General features: G+C 35.4%; 2 protein-coding genes across 2 annotated transcripts; both read right to left on the bottom strand.

The window, feature by feature from the left end:
• Positions 1–4845: 4845 nt before the first annotated feature.
• LOC128185882 (uncharacterized) lies at positions 4846–6591 on the bottom strand. Its single transcript, XM_052855568.1, has 4 exons — positions 6460–6591; positions 6296–6370; positions 5362–5463; positions 4846–5053 (listed from the first exon to the last, which is right to left on the bottom strand). Exons 1-4 carry the CDS (start codon positions 6499–6501, stop codon positions 4928–4930), a joined length of 345 nt encoding a protein of 114 aa, XP_052711528.1. The 5' UTR covers positions 6502–6591; the 3' UTR covers positions 4846–4927.
• A 5672-nt stretch (positions 6592–12263) lies between these two features.
• On the bottom strand, positions 12264–25649 carry LOC128183549 (uncharacterized). The gene is made up of 5 exons (XM_052852603.1): positions 25517–25649; positions 23795–23913; positions 13498–13608; positions 13103–13159; positions 12264–12405 (listed from the first exon to the last, which is right to left on the bottom strand). The coding sequence occupies exons 1-5, from the start codon at positions 25596–25598 to the stop codon at positions 12364–12366; spliced, it is 411 nt and encodes a 136-aa protein (XP_052708563.1). The 5' UTR covers positions 25599–25649; the 3' UTR covers positions 12264–12363.
• Between the last annotated feature and the right edge of the window lie 870 nt (positions 25650–26519).

The following is a 26519-nucleotide window of genomic DNA, read 5'->3' as shown; positions in this document are numbered from 1 at the left end:
GAGAGAGAGAGAGAGAGAGAGAGAGGGGTCTACTTTTTCATAAGTCATAAATATCTTTTTACGATTATTTTAATAAAAAAAACATACCTGTAGAGGAAAAAACAATTGAAACTGACGAAAGGGAAAATATCCAAGTTATCTTCGAATATAAATTATCATTTTTTACCGAAAACAGATTTCTTACAGATATTTATAATGAGAAATATTGACATCTTTAATACAATTTAAAAAACCCTTCAAAAAACTTAAATGCATTGAGAAGTCACTCGGAATGCCTTGCACAATATTTTTAACGTTATCATCCGGGTAGTTTTCACTGCAAAATTATCATAGACTAAATTATTTTTTCCGTGGATTGAAACTTGAAAACCTAGAGAAGGCGTTTCGAAGGAGAACTTTTGGAAATTGTTCATACTTTTGAATGAACATCATTTGCACCCTGAGGTATACTCATGATGATCGAGTTATCAAGCAAAATGTGAAACAAGGATATATAGGGAAATACTATAGTGTCAATATTTTGAATAGAAGTAAAATCACAAATAGGAAAAAACAGGTGCAAAGTGAACAACACTATACATGTATATAATACATACATGTATGTTAAAATCAGTACTGATGCCTTCTAAAAATAAAACAAGTGTAAATGTATGAAGGGTAATCGTGTTCAAAAATCCAGACATGTAAACTTGTAAATCCGAATATGCAATCGTGTTGATGTGTGAGCCTGAGCATGAATATGTGTAATTCTGATCGTGTAACCTATAAAACTCGGGCATAAACACGTGTAAGATTTGACTCAGTTCCTTCGCATGATGCACATTTTGCAACTTTATTGTTTACATTAGTTAATTAAACCTTCAACTTTGCACACTTTCAATCCGTAGTTTCTGTGTTTGTAACTTCAGGCTCGGCAATAGCACATCTGACATGATACAAATTGACAAATGTAAAGTCTACAAGTTTGTCGAATTTTGACATGACCTTATATGGCAACTGCCTTGCTGCGGGAAAAGGCATGCCGTAACCGCCGGACCGGAACGAACGAAAAATAACCATAATATTCAGCTAAACTGTTGCAATAAGCTTTTAATGAACGACACCTTTTCTATCGAAAACGCCGGTATTAATTTTTGAAAAAAAAATTGAGGTATGATTGAAACTGGAACAAACAGGAAGAGGTTCATGTAGAAAAAAAAATCGTTGCCGATGTGACGAATGCGCTAATTTCCGTAATATAATTCTCATGGTATTATAAAAGGAAATGCCTAATATCTTATATCTCTAAAAAAAAATTAACATGTAATTTAAACTGGAATATAAGTAAATGCGTACACTTTTCTAGAAATGAGACGGATCAAGAAATTTCCTAAGGGGGTAAATATATTTTGAGCGGCATGGGGTTCGAAGACCGCCGTGAGCTCCCATGTAACTCCATTGCTTCTGAATTCTAAGAATTTTGAGAGTGAATTTTTAACCGGGTTTCCGATTATTGAAATAGTAAAAATTGCAGACGAGCGAGTGGCTGTCAAAAAGGTATCCTTATTGTACCGATAACTCCTCGAACAGTTTTCAAGATAGGAAGTTGTTCTTTTGCAGATCATTTATACATATATATCAGAAGTATGCAAATTGCTAGGATTTTGATTTCCGATAATTTATAAAAAAAAATATCAGCAAATACATTGCATATAGAGTACCCCATTTTTGCTCTTGTTATTTTTCCGAATTAGTTAGAATAAACGACCTGCAAGGATTTGGTAATTTTTCGCGGAAAAATTTATGTTACTTTACATGTATTTATACTTTTTGTTGTTGTGTAAGTGAAAGATAAATAATAACACAATCTTCAATAATAATAAAAAAAAACTAGCGCATATTCTTTGTGCGCCGTAAATTGAAGTTTTACTATGGGAGGCACTGTAGCTCAAAGATCGTCCATCTGTATTTTTAGACAGGGAGCTACAGACCTGCAGCTAGTTCACAAGTGGCTGTAAAGCTGTATTATACTAGCTCTCCAGAAAATTTTTATCAGCCAACTTCACAAGTGAGTCTGTATTGAACCGACATTCAGGACGTCATACTCAATCCTGTAATAATTGCTTAAAATAATTTTTTTAAAAATGTCAATTTTTACCTGCATGATAGGCTTTTTTTCCTATATATTGCCGACAATGCAAAGAAACATTTCTTAAAATAATTTATACATATTTTAATTTCACGACAGTTAACCTTATCTTTGGATTTTTTATTCATTTTTTTTAAAGAGGGTGTCGCTTCTTATGTCTCATATTACCGGGTAATCGCAATCTCAAAACCAATGTCTTTAAATAATTTGTTTTTCTTATCGACAACTTTGTAACTCAGCTGACGGACCCCGTGTAATTTTTCGCGTGGGGGGGGGGGGGGGGGGGTTCTTGTCACAACTGTGTGGTAGCGATAAGGATGCATTTGGAGATATTTTCTTAATTTAGCCGAGGCCTATACTTTAACAATTTGTTGCATGTACTCTAATTACAGTGGCGTCGGAAGCAAATTGAAAGGGGGGTCTAAACTAATCATGAAAAATATTGACAAGAATTCCCATAATCATGAAAATTCTAATCCGTGGGGGAGGGTATACCAATAACTCCAATCTTACCCGCCCAATTTCCCCCCCCCCCCAAATCATGAAATTCCTAATCCGTGGTGGTGGGGGTGGTGAGGGTAGTGCTAGTATACCTACTATGACTCTAATTTTCAATATCACTATTCCTCCCTGTTGCGTATATATCTTTATACACGTGTATTCAAAAAAAGTCATTAAATGTAAATTTTTTCAGTTCTAAGAGGATATCTGAAGCCGATCGAATTCTTTACTCGCATCATTTATACATTCTCTTGATAAAATGTACACCAATCTCATAATTTAATTTTCCGAAAAATAATACTCTATGAAATGTTGTTATCCAGAGATAATATGATTATAGGCTTACCTAATATTTTTTTTTTATTTATTCCGACCCTATTCCGGCGATTACGGCATGCCTTTACCTGCAGCTAGCCTTTTTCTATCAGTGACGTCTCTGTTTCCATATACTGGCACTGTACCAGTTATCGGCTATAATTTTACGTTTTCTTTTCGTGTTTCCTTATTTCTTGATATAATGGAATAAAACTTTTCATACTTTAAATTGTGAACTCCTTATTTATCCATCGGTTAGATAATATCATCATTTAGAACCCAAAACATATTGTTTCTGTGCTTTTTAGCAAGCCCCGAATTTGCCTAGGTTTTATGATTTACTGTACCAGTTATCAGCTTCGTGATAATAACATAGTAAAATCCTTGTACATGTTGATTTTATATTCTGCAAAGTGTTGATTGAATTAGGTCCCTTGCGGGATCAGCCTGTAGGTCGTAGGGGTTATTATACATAAATTAAACTCATAGAATTATTCTTTTATCATCATACGGTAATACATACAATCGTACGCTAATGCATAATTATACAATCAGGCGTTCAACTGCACCATGAATCTCTCGGAATTTAAGGAGTTCCTTTTCTTTATAAATGTTACATGTATCTCTATTGATATTATATGTTAAATCAAAGAAGAGACATAATTACGTATCACAAAGAGGTAATAGTCTGTTTTTAACTTATTACGTCACTTCCCCCACAGCTGAAAGTGCAAAGATGTAAATCAGCGGTAAACAATGATTGTTAAAGCTCATGTTTAAAACATATTGAAGACAGTTTTCAAGCAAACTTACTTTTCTTTATTCGAAACAGATGACTGAATTAAAAAATCTCGGATATTCGCGTGTTATAGACCCGAACCCTCAGTTTAGCCGATAACTGGTCTTAGCCGATAACTGGTACAGTACCAGTAAGGTCATGTCAAAATTCGACACTCTTGTAGACTTTACATTTGTCAATTTGTATCATGTCAGATGTGCTATTGCCGAGCCTGAAGTTACAAATGCAGAAAATACGGATTGAAAGTGTGCAAAGTTGAAGGTTTAATTAACTAATGTAAACAATAAAGTTGCAAAATGTGCATCATGCGAAGGAACTGAGTCAAATCTTACACGTGTTTATGCCCGAGTTTTATAGGTTACACGATCAGAATTACACATATTCATGCTCAGGCTCACACATCAACACGATTGCATAGTTTACATGTCGGGATTTTTGAACACGATTACCCTCCATATAAATGCTCTGTGCAAAATCAAAAATGTACCCTTCTACTAGAAAATTGTTGCTATTATACAAATTGAGTATGCTATGATTTAAAAAAAAAACCTATTAAACTTTATTCCTCATGCATATGTCTGTTACATTAAAAGATTAACATCAGATTTGTAAACTTAATAATTCAACAATAGAAGTCTTTTATTTTCAATGTATAGATCTCTCTCTCTCTCTCTCTCTCTCTCTCTCTCTCTCTCTCTCTCATAAAACATTATATAAATAGTGCCTGTTTGGGAGGGTAACAGTTGAAATTGACACCCCGAAAAAACCATTGTCAACCGACGCGAAGCGGAGGTTGACAATGGTTTTCGAGGGGTGTCAATTTCAACTGTTATCCTCCCAAACAGGCACTATTTATTTTGTTATACTGAATGTCTTTTTTAAAATTTTTAAGAAAATTTTACTGCTTTTATATAGGAATAACGTGAATTCTACAGCGAACGGTACGCGCATAATTTTCGCGCATGTAACATTTTTTAATGTTTCCCGTTGCCAAGTGCGTTGCTAACGCTGAGGGTAATAGTAAATATTATTAACTGCGTCTTAACCAATCAGATTTCAGTATTTAACATGAAAGTATAACAACATTATATAACACCATTATTATATCTTGTATTATTTTTAGATCAGTTTTTATTTCTAGCTTTACAAAAAAAGACAATAATCAGTTCCCTTCAATATCACAATCAGTTGATTCTCAATACGGTAGCGTGAGCACAGAAATGGCCGAGTCCGTGACTCAACAGGTTGAGTTCCTGAGCGGAGAAATGCACAAAGCTTCCATGGGAGTCCACCAGATCTATCATTGTTTTCTTTTATAAAAAATTAAAAAACAAATTACAACAACTTAATGATATACACAACGTATTGATAAAGGAGTAAATATAGAGTAAGAAGATATAGATGTTATAATGTAATATTTGATGCTGCAGATGGTAGAGTGCAAGATATCAGAATATGTTATCATGATTACAAACAGTCCTCTATATATTTACATGTTTGACATAGAATTTAAGTTATGTAATTAAGAGAAAAATAATATAAACCGTGTAAAATACTTAATATGTCTAAAGTTATTGGAATCATTTTTCTGAAGATGATTTTTTAAAATGATTTTTACCTCAATTGCGTGCAGACCCGTGGACGTGTGCACGCTGTGCTGTTGGTGGGCCGTCAGCACGTACAGGTAACAATGGCCGTGAGTCTTCAACGCCATAATGTGCTGTAAATCGTGGGAAATTAAAAATATATTTACAGGTACAAGCTTATCTTTTAAAAAGATTGGTATTGTTTATTACCAAGAACCATACGATTCATAGGTTTAACATATATACATCAGTGAACAAACATATGAAAACATTTTTTAAAAAGAAAAAAAAGAAGAAGAAAAGAAAGACCATCATTATGATTGGTGTGCTAGCGCTGTAGCCATCATCAAACACAAAATAGATTTTTAAACCATTGGTTTAATTTTCTTACTTATTTAATTCATTTATTGATAGGAGGGCACATTGGTGTATTGAAACTGTGTAGGGGGTGGGGTAGGGGTTTCAATTTAAAATTGCAAATATAAACGAGCTTCACATCCACAATGGCATAGCTCATTCACTGTGCTTAATCATTCTGTATCCACTGAAACAATTTTCATGTGTAAATTTTCAAGATCAGGTACTGTTTTGTAGCAATCAAATCTTCTCGGGCCTTTTCGGCGAGCTCGAAAAATATTTTTTTCTGAGCTTGAAGGTAGTAAAGAGAGAGCTAGCTATTGTTGTAATTTTAGAAATTATAACTTGGCATTATAAGACCTAAGCCAATGAACATTACTTTTTGATATTCACAATTAATCCAAAAACGTAATGATCAAATCATGTGTAGATGATAAAACAAACTTCACATGGTACAGTTTATCTACAGTAGAATAGTATACCCAGTATCCCCTACCATGAAGTCGAGCATGCGTATTCCAGTAAAAAAGACTAGCGTAGTTGCTAGCGCTCTCGAGCGCTAGCAATGAGAGAGAGAGAGAGAGAAAGAGAGAGAGATTTTTAATTTACTGTTTCAGCATCGTAGTGGAAAGACAATCCCTCATTAATGCCATGGTGTGGGTGGTGAGTTGTTGTTGAAACTGTCTAAATTTTTATGGAAAAAATCCATTTAAATAATTGATAACGTGAACCAAGAACGAGAATCATCATGATTAAAGAAATGTTAGACTTACCGTTTGAACAATACTAACTAGGACAAGCAATATTGACAACATTTTCTGGTTACGTGTTTCAGGACAGGTTTTCTGTCTTATCAGTCAAGCAAATGCCTAGATAAACCTTTGACCATTGTTCCTACATATTCCTTTCAGACACTACCTTGATTTAGGTATTAAAAAATGTTTGATTGTTGTAATTGAGAATGGTACATTAATTAATATTTTATTACTATTGTTTTATAACTTTGCGTCAAAAAAACCCCGGTACATAGAATTACTGGAATACTCCATTCAAACTCCGGGTCTACTCCCAAAACATACTATGTAAAATCCGAGCCTGGGGAATATGAAAACGTATTCTTAAAAAATGGCTCTTTCTGTTCTCAAAAAAAAGTTAAAGACAAGCGGGAGTATGTGCCCCTTGCTCCCCAGCCGGAAACAGTTATGCGTACCCCGTCGACTGTCATGCAGGAGATGTCCGATCTCTTGCAAAAGCACAAACCTCTGGACGTTTTCAACAAACTTCAAAAAAAAGCATGACGAACTGTCCGGACCTAGCAATATGCAGCAGGTATATGACAAAAAACAAAATGACAAAAAACGGGACAGACGCAATGACTCTGGACAGACAATTCGTAGAAAGAACATAGCGGATCACATTGCGGAAATTGACAAGCTAGTTGCTAATGGCAATTCTATTGTTAAGTCCATCGTTAGGGACCAATGTAAAACCCCTTGTCTAATTCTCTATACTGACGAACAGATGACAGACCTTAAAAATATATGCTGTAATGGTCAGTCCGTTCTAGGTGTAGACAAGACATTCAACTTGTGCGACATGCATGTAACCGCAACATGCTTTAAACAAAACGCGGTTGTCAGGGATGATACCGGGGAATCGCCAATTTTTTGGGGGCCCCTGTTCACACACGACAACAGCGATTTTGATACGTATTCGACTTTCTTTAACCACCTACGTACAAAACTCATGGACACCGACACTACCCAACTTGTCATCGGGTCGGACGAAGAACTGGCCCTTGTCAATGCAATTACAAAAGCCTTTCCTGATTCGAACCACATCCTTTGTAAACGGCATTTGTACCAAAACACCAAACAAAAACTTGTGGATGATTGCATTGACAAGGAGTCCAGGCAGACAATTTTAGACTTGATTTTTGGTGACGAAGGCCTCGTGACAGCTGACGATTCCATCTGTTTTGACGTAAAGTCAGAGGAGATTGAGACGAGGTTGAGGGATTCGACAAAATTTTCAAATGACTTTGAAAAGAAACTCAAACCAAATCTAAAAAACAAAGTTCAAAAACCATTATCTTAAGGCTTAATTGAAAATGTTTGGACAAATAATAATTCGGAATCCCTAAACCACGTTCTCAAACAGGCCATTGACTGGAAGTCAAAACCTCTCCTTGACTTGATTGACATACTGACCTCATTAATTGAGGCTCAGTATAAGGGCATGCGACGGGCGCTGGTGTCGATCGGACAGTTTCGGCTGGCCGATTCTCACCAGCAATTCCAAATGTCTAAAACAGTATGGGCTTCAAAAACAACAGACGAACGGGACCGACACTACAAACGTTTGCGTAGTTTCAGGCCTAAAGACAAAAAAACTGTGACATCAACAGACGGACTTACAACCATTGTCAAGCCACGGTCATTGAGGAAAAAATTAGGTCAAAGGAAAAAGAAAGTCAATGAAAGGACCCAGACAATTAAAAAACACAAATCTTAATTTTTTAATGATACTTCAGTGCGAACGCCGTACCTTATTATCAAACTGAAAATGGGGGAAATACATTTAAACACTTAGATTCAAACTATGATGTTAAATATTTGTGCTCAAATGAAGTATTTCGGTGTTTTTGAAGGGTATTTCGGTGTTTTCACCGGGCATTTCTGTAAATCGCGGGTATTCCGGTAATTCTAGTTACCCAAAAAACACCCACCAACACTTGATGATTGGAGCGGTCGTCGGCATGAGGCGGTGACATACTGGGCAAAAGGGCGAGCCTTGTGGCCACACAGGCATCTAATTAGAAGTGCAAGTGATTGTTATTAGCCTCTGTTGCATTTTAAATCTAATTTTCGTTCAATAATAAAGTGGATACTTGATATTTTCCCGTTTTTGTGTTTGCACCCATTGCATGTACTTATCTTCATATAAAAAACCGAGTCTGTGTCTGTACATTGGCAGAATATCCCATTAATCAACATGAACACTTCATTCATGAAAACCCGTGCATACATTGATTCGCCGCGTATAAAAAAATCGAAATAAATGAGATAACTCATAACTTTAAAAAAAGAGAGAGAAGAAAATCATGATATGGCAGACATTCTGTGCTTAATAACAAGTATTTTTTCACCACTCTAGCAACTTGTTTGTTTGTTGTTGGGTTTTTTTTGTTTACAGCGAAATATTTACATTCACTTTCTTTCCTCTTATTAAAGCTGCTTGGTCCGATTTTATATCAAATGTTATGCACGCTTTTAAACGATTGCTATGCTTAGTATATGTATAATGATAGACATTGCAGTAGTTTTACCCGTCAATTATGCCAAATTTCAATGAAGAAAAATACGTACAAAATTTGCTAACAAAACAAACCACATTAAAAGGTACTGCGTTATTTCGCCTCATGTTAAATTTCGCCACTGACGACGAGACGGGTATGGTTGTATTACGAATTTGACATCGCTTTAAATAAAGGTCGAAATGATTAGACAAATTATAAATAAACATGTGTACGTTTTGTTCGCTAATATTTCCAAAGTCTGCTTTCTTTACAATCGATGCATAGCATGCGGGTTGAATAACCCCAATCATTCGGGGGACGAAACCAAGCGGTTTCCTTTTCTAAACATTCCCGTGATGCATTTTGGTTTGTTTTTTCGTTTGCCCAAAGAGAAATTATTTTTATTTACTTTGAATATTTCTAACTTTGAAAGGAGACTGATTTTGCTGGTGTAAATAGGAGAAAGTCCATAACTTTCTAAGATAAATGTTTTGTAAAAAAAATGTTGATACTGTAATTACAAAAAAATCGGACCAAGCAGCTTTATATTGCATTGATAGATTTGAGTGATATTTACGCACAACACAGAAGACCCAATCACCAAATCTGGTGCGGATGAATACATTCAGTCTTCCTTCAGAACATGACTAACTCTCCTCCCGACTTCAAACCGGATCACGACCTGATATACTTGGGCTGATTAATATTTCATGGATGTAAATATTTTTTAAGATTTAAATGAATTCAATTGATTAATTTCTTGGTATATACCAAAAATAAATTCATCAAATTACAGAATGAAAGTAAAATTGTGTTATTAGAATTTAAAACTCTGTGCACTTTTTTTTGTCAGCATAATTTGGCTTTTGCAATGGCTCTTCCGTTAATTGCGCATTACTCGTTGAATAAGGCCGAGATTTTTTAAAATAAATCATATTTGCGGAAAGAGAACAAATGTTAAAAGACGTAAATATAAGCATTGAACCATTATTTTTTGAAAGATGTGGTCTCATAACTGCAACGGTATGTGCAAACAAATTTTCATAACGCGCTGGCGCGCGTTATTCAATTTGTATGCACAAACCGTTGCAGTTATGAGACCACATCTTTCAAAAAATAATGATTCAATGCTTAACTAACACCAATGCCAAGAAATATAAACTGACAAGCTTGCTTGCTCCCATGCAACATAGATACACCCATTTACATACAACCATATACATGTACATACAACCATAATCTTATACCTTTGGTTTACAAGTTTAGCTTGCTTAAACAATTCTAACATAATATACTTGTTAAGCTCAATCTAATCAAAATTAATCATGTAAAAGTTCGCTATCGCAGACGAGCAGTTTTCACAGTCTAATTTTAATTATATTGATAACAGCTTAAATTTACTTGCATCCATTTCTACAACCATGTACCACTTGCATAATTGTGAACATGTTGCATCTACGCAATCAAAAACTTAAAATAGGACTGATATCTTGTTTGGGTCGCGTCTATGGCGCAAGTAACGTTTGTTAATCAATGGTATCAAATGTCATCTATATTTCTCGCTATTTTTAATCACATTTTTGTCTTAAATTTTTTTTTATATACGTGTACCAAGTAATATTCCCATGTCACGGAGTCTATGAATATTCACGCCTGTTCTATGTAACCGAACTTTTAATCTGTTTTGATATTAAACGCCGTATGTTGCAACTACCTGCAACTGAACAGATCAGAAATACACATCATTTTTGGGAGTTGATTTTTAATCGATTTAGTTCTTGAAAATAATCCATAAATTCGATGTAATGTATCTTGAAGCATTGTGTTTTAAGAAATTTATTAATGAACACCTTGAAAATAGTCAGATGTTAAATAGTACGAACAATTTAGGTATTTTTTGCAGTCGTATGTATTCATACGCTATTTTTAAAGGTCGCGTCATCAAGCTATCACGTGACCTGGTGTACACATTCTCTTGCTTGTGGGAGAGCCGAGCATCTGGTTGAACGAGACTAGAGTTCATTATTGCTTGGATCCATACAATTTTTGGAATATTTCGATTACTTATACATAGTTTGATGGAATCAATTCTATCTTTAATTATTACACAACACAATTCATACGGGGTTTTCTCGAAATTCTTGTCGGAAAAGTCCAAGAATTCATATTACAAAAATTTGCGTAACTCAAACACAAGTTAAAAATTACTTGTCAAGCAAAGTAACATATCGTTGATTTTAAAATGAATAATAATCGACATACTAGTAATCAACTCCCGTCAGTACTTCAGTACTTTGATTAATGTTAACGCTGATTTGAAAAACCAAATGGGGATCAAATGTTAATTTCCGACAATGCTTCACTCTGATAAAATAGCATCTCAGCAAGCTACATGTGAGAAGTATTCTTATTAATATTAGTATTAATAATTAGTAATTATTTTATTAAATATTTTTATTAAATATTATTAATAATTAGTATTAATCAACCACAGCCATGAGATAATGGCCGTGAAGGTATGCGACAATGCATTTTTGGGAACTGATTTCAATCAACTTTCTTTTCTATGCAGTTACCCTGGCAAACCGGAAGTATAGCTGTGTTTGGACCTTAGCACAAATAATCACCGTTGACAAGACTTACAAGTAACACTTGAAAACAATCGATACATGTAAATTCGATGGAGTGTATTCAGAAGCATTGTTTTTCAAAGAAACTTATTTATTAATATCTAGAAAAAAGTCAAATTTAGATATTTTCTTCAGTCGTATGTATTCCTACGCCAGAGGATTTCTACAGCGAAAGCGTTTGGAATCATGTGCAAACTATACAATGTAAAGATTGAATCAGAAATGGCGTAAAATGGACTTTATTATTATTGTTCTGTTTAACATTTGCCTGGATACACTTTTTCAGAAATATTTCGATTGCTGATACATAATATATCGAAGGGTTTGATAGCGTTAATTCTGTCCTCAAATATTACACAACATGATTCATGTTTTTTTTTAGTCTGGTGCTCGGAATTCTTGTTGGAAAAGATCAAGAATTCATATTAGTAAATAATGTGTGTAAGTATTCAAATAAGAAACTACTTGCCATGCGAAATTACACATCGTTGATTTTGAAATTAAAAAAAATAATCAATAAAATCAACTCTCGCCAATACCTCGGTACCTTGATTTTTTTCGGTGTTCGAATTTCACAAAATTACTTGTGTAATTATATATGTATGAATATGTTTTATTGGAATGATCGATAAATCCATTGATATACAGTACATAAAAATTAATATAACACATTTTCTCTAATGTTTATTGATGATTTCAACACATGGTATCTGAGAAACAGCATTGTCATCAAAATCCTGAAATTCTTGTCATCGATATTCCACAAATTTGTCAAGCAGCAGTCCTAAAATCTACAAAATACATTAAATAAAAATATTAGAATCCCTCGAGCACTTATCAAATTATACTAGACAACTTATTTGAGTGCATGTGTCGAAAAATAGTAAACTTTTTGGACGATACTTAAAACTTTTAGTTGAATTAAGATGGTATGGGACATCATATGGTGACAAACTTCCTATCAAAATAAACAATAAAATCAAGTTTAATATTACAATATTTTTCTTTTCCAATATTGTTACCTTTCGGCGTAGGGCATTGAGTTAGAGCGAACCTGTAAGTCATAAGTTCGAATACCGCAGGGGCTTTCATAATTTTTACCTTTCCAAATATTTTTAAAATATATTTTTTTGGTCAAATTTTGTTACATTTGCAAATTTTAGACCGGCAAAAGCCTTCGGTTATAATGTACTTTTATCCACATTGATATCGACAGGTCTCCTACACCACCTTAAACATATCAGTGGCGGTGTCTCTACAGCTATATATTACAATGTACCTTTAGATAGGTACCAATAATGACATTATGACATCGTTGAAGGTCTACACATTAGTCAATAAGAAACAATACAATTTTGACAAATGAATCACAATTTTTTTTTCAAGATACATGTATCTAACGTACACCAAACTTATTTTCTGAAATTAAGTATTCACTTTAAAGAAAACATGTATTTTAATTGACAAGAATTACGCATTCTGTCTTACCGCCGAAGCTTGTGAATGGGACCATCTTTTGGGAGGTAGAATCGCACTTTTTTTCCTCTGAAATAAAAATCTATTGATACGAAGAAAACGTAAACAGTAAAGACGAGCGAATCAACTTGAATAGTTTGAATTAAGACCTTTAAACTACTTGTAAAACTGTAATTATCAGTTTGTTATTATCCTTTTGATACATTATTTTTTTCGCTAAAATTCATATTCAAATTCAAGTTCAACTATGTATTTCATAAGATCCGAAAATATCTATGATCGTGATTTTTCATGAGAACAAAAGCGAAACCTTACACTGCCATTGTCTAGAATCGTGTCGCCACATATCGTAAAAAATCAACAAAAAAATTGAAAATGAAAATGATCTCACATGTCTGGACACTTACTGATTTTTCTTGGAACCCGTCTCGTTTGCAAGGTCTGGAGCACAATATATCTTCCATTGGATCCTGCAGCTTTTCCTCTATATACTTTAGGTGCGTGTAAATTTCATGTATCTGGAAAACAAAACACTCCAGAATTTGATTGCTCAAAAAAAAAAATATGTTCCATCAAAAAAGAGAATTTTCTACCTCGTTTTCAATTGAAGTCCATTTCTCCCCATTGTCAAAAATAAAAAAAGAACAAAAACAAAAAAAACAACAAAAAAAAAAACAAAAAAAAAACCAAAAAAAACAAAAACAAAACAATTTAACAAGACCTTGCACTTTTGGTAGGATGAACATGTAACTGTCCTTTTCTTGCGTTAAAACAGACTGCGTAGTCTTAGCTCAAAGGCCAGCCAATCAATTTCCCCCAAACAACGAAACAAAAAAGAAAGAAACTAGTAAGTAGCCTAGTCTTTAGTTAGAGTGAAATATACATTATATCATCTATATTGTTTAAAAAAATCCTTGAATATCAAAGATTTATTGTGCGAAGCTTTGGAGACCAAAATTTATCCCATATAGCATATATCGGTGCTCTCGGTATATGTTAGAAATACCGTATAATTTCTTCATATTCTATACCTTGGTCTAGAAACCAATACAACACTAAAACAATTTTGCAGGGTTGGTAATCGAGGCTCTGTATTAGCCGAGGTAATGGAATAGAAATTGCAAAATTTAATATCTGCTTTGGAAGCCAAATAAAAGGGTTATGCCTGCTTGTATAAACTATTAAATAGGCAAACCAGCCTTTGTTATGTTGTAAATTTTCCGATTTTAAAAGAAACTTGTCGGAGAAACTATAAGATGTTACAATGAAAACCATGGAAGTTATCTAGATTTTTTTTTTTGGATTCAACACGAAAATACATTTGTACCCCCCGGTATCACCCTAGATAGTTTACAATCAAAACTTTACAACTCCATCAAATGAATGTCTTTACAATAGATATTTTAATGCAAGTGTAGATATGAAACAGTTGCGATGGTTACAAAGCCAAGTAATAGGAAATAATAATGCTGTTTTGATTCTTGTTTTCTTGTTTTTAGCTTGTTTCCATAGAAGCGGTTCTCAATTTTTCATTCTTAAAGTTATCTATTTGCATAGCCAATTTACTTGGTACGAATATTTTTCATTCATTTAGCTTTCTGAGTTTTAAACCTAATAACTCTGTGTCAGACTGCCAGTGCAAGGTGGTATTTTTGCACCGGTCTAAGCAGCATTGATTTTTACATATTAAAATAGATCATAAATGCCATCAAATTAAAGATCTTAAAAGAGCTGGACAAAACTCCCCAATAGATTGATTATCTTGCTTAAAGGGAATATCCATCTTTTTTAAGGTATAAAAAACATTCCATTAATTTTGAATTTGAAGCATTTTATTCTCGTTGAACAGAATATTATCCGGAAGATTATTTTCTCATTTTATTAATAGTTAGGGCCCACTTACTACGTATATGTTTTAATCTTTGACATTTATTAAATAGCTTCGTTTCACTAAAATCCATTAGCAAAGATTTCTTACGGAAGCCTCGATATTTAATAACTGATTATTCTGTACACTTGTTTGCTCGAACATAGAAGATAGAATTAGTCATTCAAGTTTTGTTTTATTATATATCAAAATATAGTGCAAAGATTTTCTCTTATCATTTTTTAATAATTGTGCATTGATACCACTCAAAAATATTGATTTTCTAAAGATGTTCAAAATGTTAACACCTATAGGAAGTTTTAACTATTCGCTATATATATGACTACCTTTTGTAAATTTTAGTGGGTTCGGAGAGATTAAAATATTTAGATCATATCTCAGAGAAAACCATGCAAAATGATCCAGTGGCTAGGTTCTCCTATTGACTTCGAAAATTGTGAACAATATCTAGTATATATTCATTTGTATTTCATACAAATTATATTTGCTCTCATGATAAAGGTACATGTATAAGTTGCATGGGCCTGTTACTAAAAATAACCCTGATTACACTGTTTTAGTGATTTTGGAGAGGTAAAATAAGAATCCATGACTGAAATATATTCCCATACTGTATAGGTTTTAAAAAGGTACAGGTTAGTAGTTCTTAAACATAATATAGTCAATACAACTGATATTCCTTTAGGGTCATGAAATTGGCATTGTGCCCAATTAAAAATTCAATTTGGATTTCAATTTCTCCTGCATGGCCCAGCAATGTTATCTCAATGATCACAAATTCTGATTATTTCGTCGTAAAATGATACTTTAAATTGGAAAATTTGCATTCGATGCAAAATAATTTCAACGAGGTAAAACCAATTTAGTTTCGTTTTGCAGTAGTGAAGGGCTTCTATAAAGATTATATCATAACGGTCAATTTTGTAAACTCTAAGTACATGCAGTACTTTTCTTTGGCGGGATTTTAACCATATAATTGAGTTTTTGGTTTATCTGAAATATTGTAGTGTTTGTGGACTCGTTCCCCGTACGGGGCGGGCTATCTGTTAGCCCGTGACGTCACCACGCGGGGAATCTGCACGAGCGAGGATTCTACCGCCTGCAGCCAGCGAGAGAGGACATGTGCTAGACGAGGCGACAGGCAAGTCCAGCGGCAACCCACGGATATCATCAGTGATAGTGACTGAGAAATACTATATTGGCGCCCAACTCGAGGCCCTGGACTTGCCAGTTATTCCGAGAAATTTTTTTTCCCGTAGAGTAAGCCTGTATCATTTTGTTAAGGGAGTTTGAGTAAATCGCGTTGAGGCTGCCATTTTGGGGGCCCTCGCGTGGTCAGCTTTCCTGTTAGTTTTTGTAAACATTGAGCCAGTTTTAGCTTTGTTTGTGCTACTTGTTTGATTTATCATCATGTCATTTGAGGAGGCTCTGTTTGCTTTGGGGTTGGATGAGAGATCGCCCCGATTTATGTCTATGTCTCATGGTAGGGATGAGTTGTCACGGGGCATTAGGCCCGGCTGTATGTACGGGCCAGATCCCGCAAGTATTGTTAAGCAACCCACAGACTTGGGCACTACAGGTCATGTTAGGGTAGGCTTTGTTGAGAGAGCACCCCACAGTGATTACATAGGTCCTCCCCATGTTGGGGTCGAGTCTCTTGAAAGATTTGAGAGGGGGAGGGGTGAAACTATAGATCCTGTTTGTTTGTCGGCCAAGGGTTTAAGTTCGCCAGTTGGTGTTGAGGACTTTGTTCCACCTAGTGACTATTTAGGGGTTCCCATGTCACAATGTTCCCATGTGGCCCTTAACCCTGGGGAAGCACCTACTGTCAGGGATACTTCTTTATGCCCACCCGAGCCTCAGGGGCAAACCCCAAATTTGTTGGATTTTGACCCCCTTACTACCCAGGATTCAACCCCCAGTAATCCAATGCCCACCGGGCCTGCACCGTCAGCACGGCCCGGATGCCAGTCCTCAGATAGCCAACCTGTCTATTCACAGGGGGTTACACCAGAGTCTAGGGATGTAGGTCAGGGGCAGCAGTATGATAGACCAGTTCAGGCAGTTGACTTAAAGCCCCAGGTTCCACCCACCCAGAACCCCACTTTCCCAGATGCACAGTCTCAGCTCAGTGGTGGCCATCAAGATGATCGGTATTCATCATGCCCGTTTGTTATGGGCGGGTGTTCGGATTATCGGCCTAGTAGTTATCCTATACCAGTACCTGAGGTCCCCTCCCAACCTTGTCATTTTGGGGGTGAAGGAGGGGGGAGAATGGCACATACATATGAGCCCCCCACCACTGAAAGACCTTTTAATGTAAGTCACGCGCGGATTCCCGCAGCGTCTCAATGTCCCTCGGATTACGCGCGGATACCCGCAGCGTATATCCATTCCCCGGAATACTCGTGGAGACCAGCAGCAGCCTATGGTTTACCTGGAGATGTGCAGACCCCTGCAGTGCGCTACAACCTCCAAGAGTTTGTTGCACCGCCCACCAGCTACCACAATCCGACAACCTGGAGTAGGCCGAGGTATAAGGATCTGCATTTTGATGGGAGATCCAGCTGGAAGCCATTCCTGCACAAGTTTGTTAGATTGTCGCGAAGCCAGCGCTGGACAGAGAGTGAGCAACACGACCAGTTCTGCTTCTTCCTGGAAGGAACCGCTAGTGAGTACTACACTCTGTTACTGGAGACCAGCCCTGATTTGCGCTTCGCCGACATCCTGAGGAAGTTTGACAAGCGCTTTGGCTCAGCAGCACCTGATTTGGCCCACCAGCTCAACTTCCAGTCAGCAGTCCAAAACAGTGGTGAGTCCCTGAGGCAGTGGTCAGAACGAGTACTGACGTTGGCTACTCGTGCCTTCCCCCAGCTACCGGATGTTCACACTCAGGCTATACCCCGCCTGTGTTACGGGGCAGAGGACCAGGAGGCAGGCCTATATGCCCTGGATGGCCAGCCCAAGACCGTCGATGAGGCTGTAGACCGGATGCAGTTCTACCGGCATTCCCGACGGGGCAGACCCTCATGCAATGGCTACAATGCAGTGAGGAGTTTGGTTGTAGATGAGGAGTCGAGTAAAAGAGATGGGAAAGCCGAAAGTCAGATACGGGAGTTGAAAAGCCGAGTGCAGCATCTTGAGAAGACCCTAAAGGAAGTTCTCGATTCGGTCCGGCTTGGGATCCCGACGACTTGTTTCCCTAGATGGCAACCTGGCCCAAGGACAGGTCAGTGTTTCAGATGCGGAAAGACTGGGCATTTCCGTAAAGAATGTCCTGCTGTCCTTAGACGGAAGGCGGAAGGAAGCGCTGGAGAGGTTGTAGATCACTCCCTGCGTAGCCGTGGTGCCTGTCAAGGAGTTGCAGATGAGGAGACCAAGACTTGCAGTCAAGCGCCCAGGGGGCAGCTTCGCACTGTGTGCTTACTAACCCAGGATGATGAGGTCAGTTTAAGGAAGCACCCTACAGATGACTCATGTGTTGGTGACAAGGACGCCCCTTGTCCCAACATAAGGCGCAGGAGGAAGCGTGGTAGGCATAGGATGCGACACAGGAGACCAAACTTGCTGAAGTCCTTCTCCACAGATCCTGATGTCCCTGAAGAGGAAGTTACTCCAATGGACAGTAATTGTCGGCTGAAAGTGCTGAGCAGCAAGATGGTTCCTACGGAATCCAAGTGCCCTGAGGCCAAGGGCAAGGATGACATAGTGGGAGACTCTTGGCCCCCAACCCAGGGGGCCGTCTCGAATGATCTGTTTGTCATGGCAGCTCGGACTGCCAGTACAGCCAAGCTAAATATACCAGGAAGAAGTCTTGAGACAGCGGTTGAGGATGTCCATGTTCCTGCAACTAGGAACTCCCTTGCTAGGGAGTCAGTTGGAAGAGGACAGCCTTTAGGAGCCGCACCAATCTTGGAGTATCTCCCTTCTGGTGTCCAGACTAGGGTGACAGACGCACGGGAGATGCCGTCGCCATCTGGATTGTGCAGGGCGTGTCTCGTGGATCAGACGAAGTAGAGCTGCCCTTCCCGGACTTAACCCGCAACCTCGAAGAACGACTTGGACTGTCCCTGGATTATCCTTTTTGTGTGTGGAGGCCCTTGTCATTTGGACGGGCCCTGCTCTAGTGACTTAGTATCCCGGCTGTTGCTGGGATTGGTGTTACTGCAGGTGGGACTTGGTTCCCTAGAAGTTATCCCGGCTGTTGCTGGGATGGCGTTCCCACGCCCATTGTTATTTGGTGGTCCCGTTGGTTCTAGATGTGGACCTACTCCCCTCAAGGAAAACGGAGGGGAGTGTAGTGTTTGTGGACTCGTTCCCCGTACGGGCTATCTATTAGCCCGTGACGTCACCACGCGGGGAATCTGCACGAGCGAGGATTCTACCGCCTGCAGCCAGCGAGAGAGGACATGTGCTAGACGAGGCGACAGGCAAGTCCAGCGGCAACCCACGGATATCATCAGTGATAGTGACTGAGAAATACTATAATATGTTAAGAGAATTACTGTTTAGGATATTGTTTGTAGTAATGTAACAGTTCGAACTAAGTGCATTTGAAATCTTGCTTTGTATGCTTTCATTATGTCATAAAGCATTATTATTTGAAATTGAGATATTGTTTTTAACGCCACCTTAATCGATCAATTTCCAGAAAAAAGAAAATGTTTAGAATCTGAGGTGTTTAATTTGTTTTTGTTAAAGGTACATGGTGACACACAAACCCATGATTTAGCAAATTTTCAATTTTTTCAAGGTTTCCACATATTTTATAAATCATATGAAAAGATAAACTTTTAAAAAATTACGGTGTTTGAAAGTAAATAAATCAAATTAAAAAGAGAAAAATAGAATTATGCGTTGGGCCAACACAAAAATTTTGAGTTTCCATTCCGCTTCATAGCCACGCAAGCGCAGGGGAATGTAAATACTGCAGCGTGGCATTCATCATGAGCCAAAAACTCTCATAAAAACACGATGTCTTCAAGAACTATATATCCATTATGATACATTCTCTATTAATGCATATTTCTTACCACAGACATCGAATAGCTTCGGATTCAAATTCTTTTTTCAGTGTGTCAATCCCATTGTAACTATATGTAGATAGAAATCGCAATCACGTGACACTAAACCAATGTCCAAGACAACTCGGTTTGTTTACATGTGAAATTTGCGGATGAGATTTAATGACCTGTAAATTGATAGGTGGAGACTTATGATGTGTGAAACCTTCCGTATGATGAAATTTTAGAGTAGCTCTTTTTATTTCCGTTGTCATAATCAAAAAGTGAAACATCTATTTTGAGTCACCGTGCCACTTTAAAATTAGATCCCTGTTATCTCTCCGTCCGTCCGTCCGTCCGTCCGTCCATCATCCATCTATCTATCTATCTATCTATCTATCTATCTATCTATCTATCTATCTATCTATCTATCTATCTATCTATCTATCAAGTCGTAATCCCTTAAACACGGTACCAAAAAAATACTTTTAAAGTAATCCGTACTGTTGACTGGGGCATACTGTAATTGCTACTGAGATTTGAAATAGATTGAAAACAGATCCAGCAGTGGTGGGTTGTTAACCGCCATTCCGATCCCTGAAATATATACAATTTCATGAATTGTTACCGTTTTGGAGCATTAGAAGTTTTAGTGTCACTTTTTTAAAAGCATTGTTGGTATCCTTTTACTAATAAAGGGTAAAAGCATGCTTGTCTGCGATTGTGCATGGACACTAAATTACATTAGTGAGCAATGAGTTTGGTTTTTTTTAGATTCTCTTTCAAAGAAACCACAAAAAATATAGTAATGATTCAGAGATCAAAAACCTACGCTGAAACAAAGCGCCCTTTTACATTTTCAAAAAAAAATTAAAAAAAAAATAAATAAATAAAAAAAATTTTTTTCAATGGCTTTCGGAAAGTGATGGACACATTTTTTCACAGCAAAAGTTATAAGCATGAATATAGCCGATAATTTAAAAGCCTAAAAACGAGAGAAACATCTGATCATTTAAACGAGATCTTTACTTCTGAGCTATTGTAATTTCTTTTCTCTATCCATCGTAAATAGTAAAAATACAACACATTTGTAAAACATTTTATATAACACTATTCCACGATATGACTGCTTACACACCATTTGCAATAATATTGTAATAATTCAATAATTCTAATGTAAAGTACCACAAGAGAAAAGAAGTTATAAGACTGCTGTGATGTCATTCCTTTGTTCCAACAGTCTAAAATTTTACTTGTGACAGTCCGATATTAGTGAGCTTCTTAATATCAGACCGTTACCAGTGGTTACAGTACTGATATCATTTAAGGTACCTCACTACACCTACACTTATACTTTTTGAGACACTGCGTCTCAAGATGGCGATTTAAATGTTTTGTGAAACTGTTTATATCGTTCGATTGAAAATGTAATTTTTCATCCAAAATTGCACATCTTTTTTTCCTATTAGACCTTAATACTTCTTATTCATTTTGATATCTATTATAATCAAGTAATTTTCTGCTGATTTGAGGAAATATTTCTCGATGTAGTGAGCCACCTTTAATTTTTAAGTACGATATATCCCGAAAAGAGTTCTGTATGAACGGGCCTCGAAACTGTCAGATATTTTTTCATACAGAACTGTTTTCGGCATGTATCCTGAACTAATCTCACTTAAAATTAGACATTAATAAAAAAAAATGAGGAATAAATTGTATTTTGAAAAACAAAATAACGACCAAATATTGTCGAATTCATATGTCAAAGAGGTACAACTATTGGGGAACGGGGATATGTATTCCAATTCAACACAACAGAGAAATCTTTATATTTTGAATCTATTTTTTCCCCTTAAAATATAAAAGCATACCTTCAAATTATTTATGTCGTATCTTCTGATGACCATAAAGAATTACATACGGGGTGGATGCATTTTTTAAAACCATATTTGATATATGATCATGAATGAACTATTGTGTAAAATGGAAATATATATTCTGATTCATATAAAGAGACATGATTTAAGAAATTATTTCAAAGCAAGATATAATCTATATTAGATATTAATAGCATCTGCTGGATTTAGAAATAGACACAATGAAGGTAAAAAAAAAAAAAGGTTAAGAGAATGTTTTTCTTGATAATATATATCAAAACTTTTGATTATGATCTGTAGGGAAAAGTTTGAAAATACAGTATTTACATATACCAAGTATGATTCCCTCTACTTCTTACGGAAGTTTATATAGTCAATTCATGGCTCCATAAAAAAACAGCCAAACTAAAATCTGCACGCCCCGTTTATCGATTTGTTGTAACCTTCAGCGACCCAAGAAAAATCACAGACTGCACGAAATAATCATGATGATGTCATACTCAAAGTCTCACAGGAGACGATTTGGTTGTTTCTTTTTTTAGCTAACGTACTCATGTTCATAAACAGTGATTTAGTAAATATTAATTACTTATTACAATCAATTTATTAATTAGTTAAAAGAAAGATGTAAATATAAACGTCAATAAAATGCGTTTTTTATGATCCATTCGGGTTATGAAGGTAGTGATCATTGCAGAAAAAATTATGAATTTTTTCTGCAATGTCGCTACTTTCATATCCCGAATGAATCACCAAATAAAGCATTTTATTGTTGAAGAAAAACCGAAATGAGCCAAAATTGGATTCATAAGTAAGCAAGTTTATTTTTGCTGAATTGGTTTGTGTAATTGTAACTTTTTTATAAGAATACCATTTTCTTCTTTGAAAGTCACTTGAAGAGGCCTAGTCACGATTTTGGTCGAAAAATTTTCTCTGAATTTAATGTTTAAAATGCTTCAGTGAAGCATGTCTAATAGTCAACCAGAATTTGAATGTCAGTTATCGTGTTATAAGCGAGATACAAAACTCCCAATTCTTTGTCATGTAAACAAAGCTACGTCATGTTTTTGTTAACGTTTTGAATGTTGAGGTTAAAATTTCAGTTTTAAACCCCAAATGAATATGATAAACGCTAGGAACTATTTATTCATGTTTGAAACAAATTAAAATAGAGAGAAATAATTAACTTGAAAAAGAACTTTTGTCGATAGGCTTATATTGAATAAAGTAAACAAAAACATGGCACGGGCTTTGTTTACATGACAGAAAATTGTGGACCTGTCTCTACAACTGACGCTTAGATTTTGGTTGATCATTAGAAATGCATTTCCAAGGCATAATAGACAATAAAAGTAGAAAAATTTGACCAAAATCGTGACAATGCCCCTGGCCTGTATATGTGGTGTCTTCCCACTTAGCCAACATTTTGAAACAATACAGGTAAAATACAGGTTGATCTGTGTTAGCTAAGTGAGAAAGGGGTGCAGGTTGAAAACTAAAGAATTTAGTTACAGGTAAGCTATAGTCTGTTTTCACATTAACAGAGAGGAAAAAATATGTTCGCCTTCAGGAGAATGAATATCTGAGAATTTCAGAATGTTGCCTAAGTGGGAATAAACCGTATTTGTAATTGGGTCATGTGTTTGGTTATTAAAACTGATTGTAAATGATTGCAGCGTTATTCTCAAATCGTAAAAGGTAATTTGTAGATAAAAAGAAGAGACACAATTAAAGTTTACCAAGAAGTATCGACATTGTTGCTGCAGAGGACAGTAACAAAACAAAAAGAAGTTGCGTTCAAACAAAAGGCGGTCAGATTTCTTATTCCTTTACAAAGAAAACAAAATTTACGTTACCATCACAGGCATTTGTTTTTATAATAAAGGTTCATCCTTATAGTAGTGTGTCACGGAAACAAGTACTTAATTGTGGTTACCATGCAAAAGACGACAGTTCCCAGGCTCTCCCCCACCAGGTGGGCCTTCTGTAGGTGGATGCTGCGGTAGAAATCAGGCCGGTCCGGCAGCGAGTGGTTCACATAGGACTTAGAGGTATCTAAGTGAACACAAAAACAAACATATTCTCACAAATAGAAGAGAGACGGATGTTCCTGGCAAATTTTATGCTTTATTAAATTCATTAAGATGTAAGGCTCTGCATCAAGACATGGGTAATTGATTAAATTTTAGAGCTTAGATATATTTGGAGGGGTTTTTTTTTCGTTTACTAAAATATAATGACCAAAATTATAATTTTTAATTTTTTACGGGTGATTCATGGGAAACTTATGACCATCAAGCCTCATTTAAGAAGCTGTATTCATCTATATTACCATTATGGACCCAAACAGATCTGTGTATTTGATTATTTGATTGATTGATTGGTTAATTAATTTATTGATTGATTGATTCAGTGACTGAATGACCTGCTGAACACAATTTGTATTTATACAATATATATCGCTTGTGTTTTTAGTTCTTTAAAGTATGCAACTGTTTTATACTAGATGCATCTTTATAGGGAAGCTATTGAACATTCATGGATAAAATACAAAAAAATAATCGTATACTAGTATGCCTTGTAATTCAAAGCAATGTATTTTGAATTGGATTCAGTCTTTCAACGCCCATGTTTAAAGTAGCAACTTCTAAAAATCTTGATGAACATTTTTTTTTGCATACCTTTGGTGCTAAACTACAAGTTAATACTTTTTTGCTGAAAAATGCATGCTTGGAATCGCAAAAGGAACAGCGTTTTATTTTTATTTTTAATTGTGAACTCAAAAATCCATGCAAAGCCTTTCTTTTTTCTTACCATAATCAAAGACCAGAGTATTCAACACAGTTTCACTAATATGCGAGCTTATGATAACTTAGTACAAAGTTTAATTTGTATGGTAATTCTTAACACATACAAAGTTATCATTTACAATTTTAGATTAAAACGACATAAAGGTATATACTTACTAAATTAAAATTAATCTTTTTATTCCGAATTAGAATCCCAAAATGATAAGCCCGAGAGCCAATTAATATAATTATGTATTTAAATTTGTTTGAATTTTGAAATAAAATTCAAAACTTCCTTTCTGTCATTGATCAAACTGAGTTTTTTTTTTAAATAATAGATCCTAAGCAAAACGCCCTAGTAGAAATTAGCAAAAATTATAATACTTGGCAAACAATAAAAATTATTACTGAGTATCTATTATTCAATTAATGTATTCAATTAATATAAGTTATTTGAACGTTAAAGTTAACGTTTCATCTTATTCGGAACATATATATATCGTCGGCGTGACCCCCCCCCTCCCAAAAAAGCGAAAAAAAAATGTGAGAAATAAATGATTGATATCAATGCTAAAGACAAAAAGCGTCTCTTTTTTACAATTTTGTTTCAACGATTGTCATATATACGAGTATTTTGTTTGATTTAGATTATCATTAACTGAGTAATTCATTCATATCTTAATTATACGAAAAATTCCAAACATGTCATTTTAAATGTGTATATGTGGATATTAACCATTATTCATTGATAATTTTTTTTTACATCTTTTATGCAAATTGGTTCTCAATTTGTAACACAAGTTTTTCAAGTAAAAAAAAATATTCCAATCATTTCAGTATATTGTTAAAAATAAGTAAGAAATACATACTGCAGTTGTCAATTTGTATGAATATACAAACTCCGGTTCCGATAAATGAAAACAATATGGTGAAAAACCGCTGCGGATGCATTGTACACGTTTAAAAAGGAAAAACAAAAATTTCGTTTTAGAAAACTCTTATCTGATCTCTATTATATATATAATAGTTGGAATCGGTGTAAGCGACGGAAAATTAAAAGCTTTTATTTGATTACTTTGTATCCAATTGACGAGTAGCATAGTAAGGTATCAGCTTTTTACAGGGTTTTTTTTACCAATGTGTGGGAGTTTGAACACGGTATCAATTTCTGTGTCCAATAAAAGCGATTAGTTTAACTCTTCCAGGAACATTAAGCCATATCCATAAATAATAAAAAGGCCGTGAACTCGTTCACCTATTGCGTTGAAAATTGATGATGAATTTATAATTGATGTGATTTTACAATTGTTTTCTCTTTATAATACATGTATAATGTTATATGTAAAGTAAAACTCGTTAAGTACGAACACGAATATAGCGAATTCTCGGATATAGCGAGGTTTTTTGGAGTCCCCGGTAAAATTCTTAATAAATCTTTGCAAAATTTAACGGATATAACGAATTTATGGATATAGCAAACTAATTTTGAGTCCCGTAGAAGTGAATAATAACTTTTATAAAGAATCTATTTACAGTTTAAACAGTTTGTTTTTCCATGCATATGATGAATTTATAATTGATGTGATTTTACAATTGTTTTCTCTTTATAATACATGTATAATGTTAAATGTAAAGTAAAACTCGTTTAGTACGAACACGGATATAGCGAATTCTCGGATATAGCGAAGTTTTTTGGAGTCCCCAGTAAAATTCTTAATAAATCTTTGCAAAATTTTACGGATATAACGAATTTATGGATAGAGCAAACTAATTTTGAGTCCCGTAGAAGTGAATAATAACTTTTATAAATAACGAATTTCTTTACAGTTTAAAAAGACTGCACTTCCATTTAACATAACAGTTTGAATGAAT

The sequence above is a fragment of the Crassostrea angulata genome, chromosome 5 (assembly GCF_025612915.1).
Source record: "Crassostrea angulata isolate pt1a10 chromosome 5, ASM2561291v2, whole genome shotgun sequence".
Lineage (NCBI taxonomy): Eukaryota > Metazoa > Mollusca > Bivalvia > Ostreida > Ostreidae > Magallana > Magallana angulata.
The sequence above is the reverse complement of the archived record's forward strand: the minus strand, read 5'-3'. Positions and strand labels throughout refer to the sequence as shown.

Excerpts from the sequence above, each read along its gene's own strand:
- LOC128185882 (XM_052855568.1), bottom strand. The coding sequence starts at position 6,501 with ATGTTGTCAATATTGCTTGTCCTAGTTAGTATTGTTCAAACG. Across the intron at positions 6,371-6,459 it reads TAGTTAGTATTGTTCAAACG|ACAGTTTCAACAACAACTCA; the intron begins GTAAGTCTAACA and ends ATAAAAATTTAG. Across the intron at positions 5,464-6,295 it reads TCCACTACGATGCTGAAACA|CACATTATGGCGTTGAAGAC; the intron begins GTAAATTAAAAA and ends CACGATTTACAG.
- LOC128183549 (XM_052852603.1), bottom strand. The coding sequence starts at position 25,598 with ATGCATCCGCAGCGGTTTTTCACCATATTGTTTTCATTTATCGGAACC. Across the intron at positions 23,914-25,516 it reads CATACAAATTGACAACTGCA|ATACCTCTAAGTCCTATGTG; the intron begins GTATGTATTTCT and ends GTGTTCACTTAG. Across the intron at positions 13,160-13,497 it reads ACGGGTTCCAAGAAAAATCA|AGGAAAAAAAGTGCGATTCT; the intron begins GTAAGTGTCCAG and ends TTTTTATTTCAG.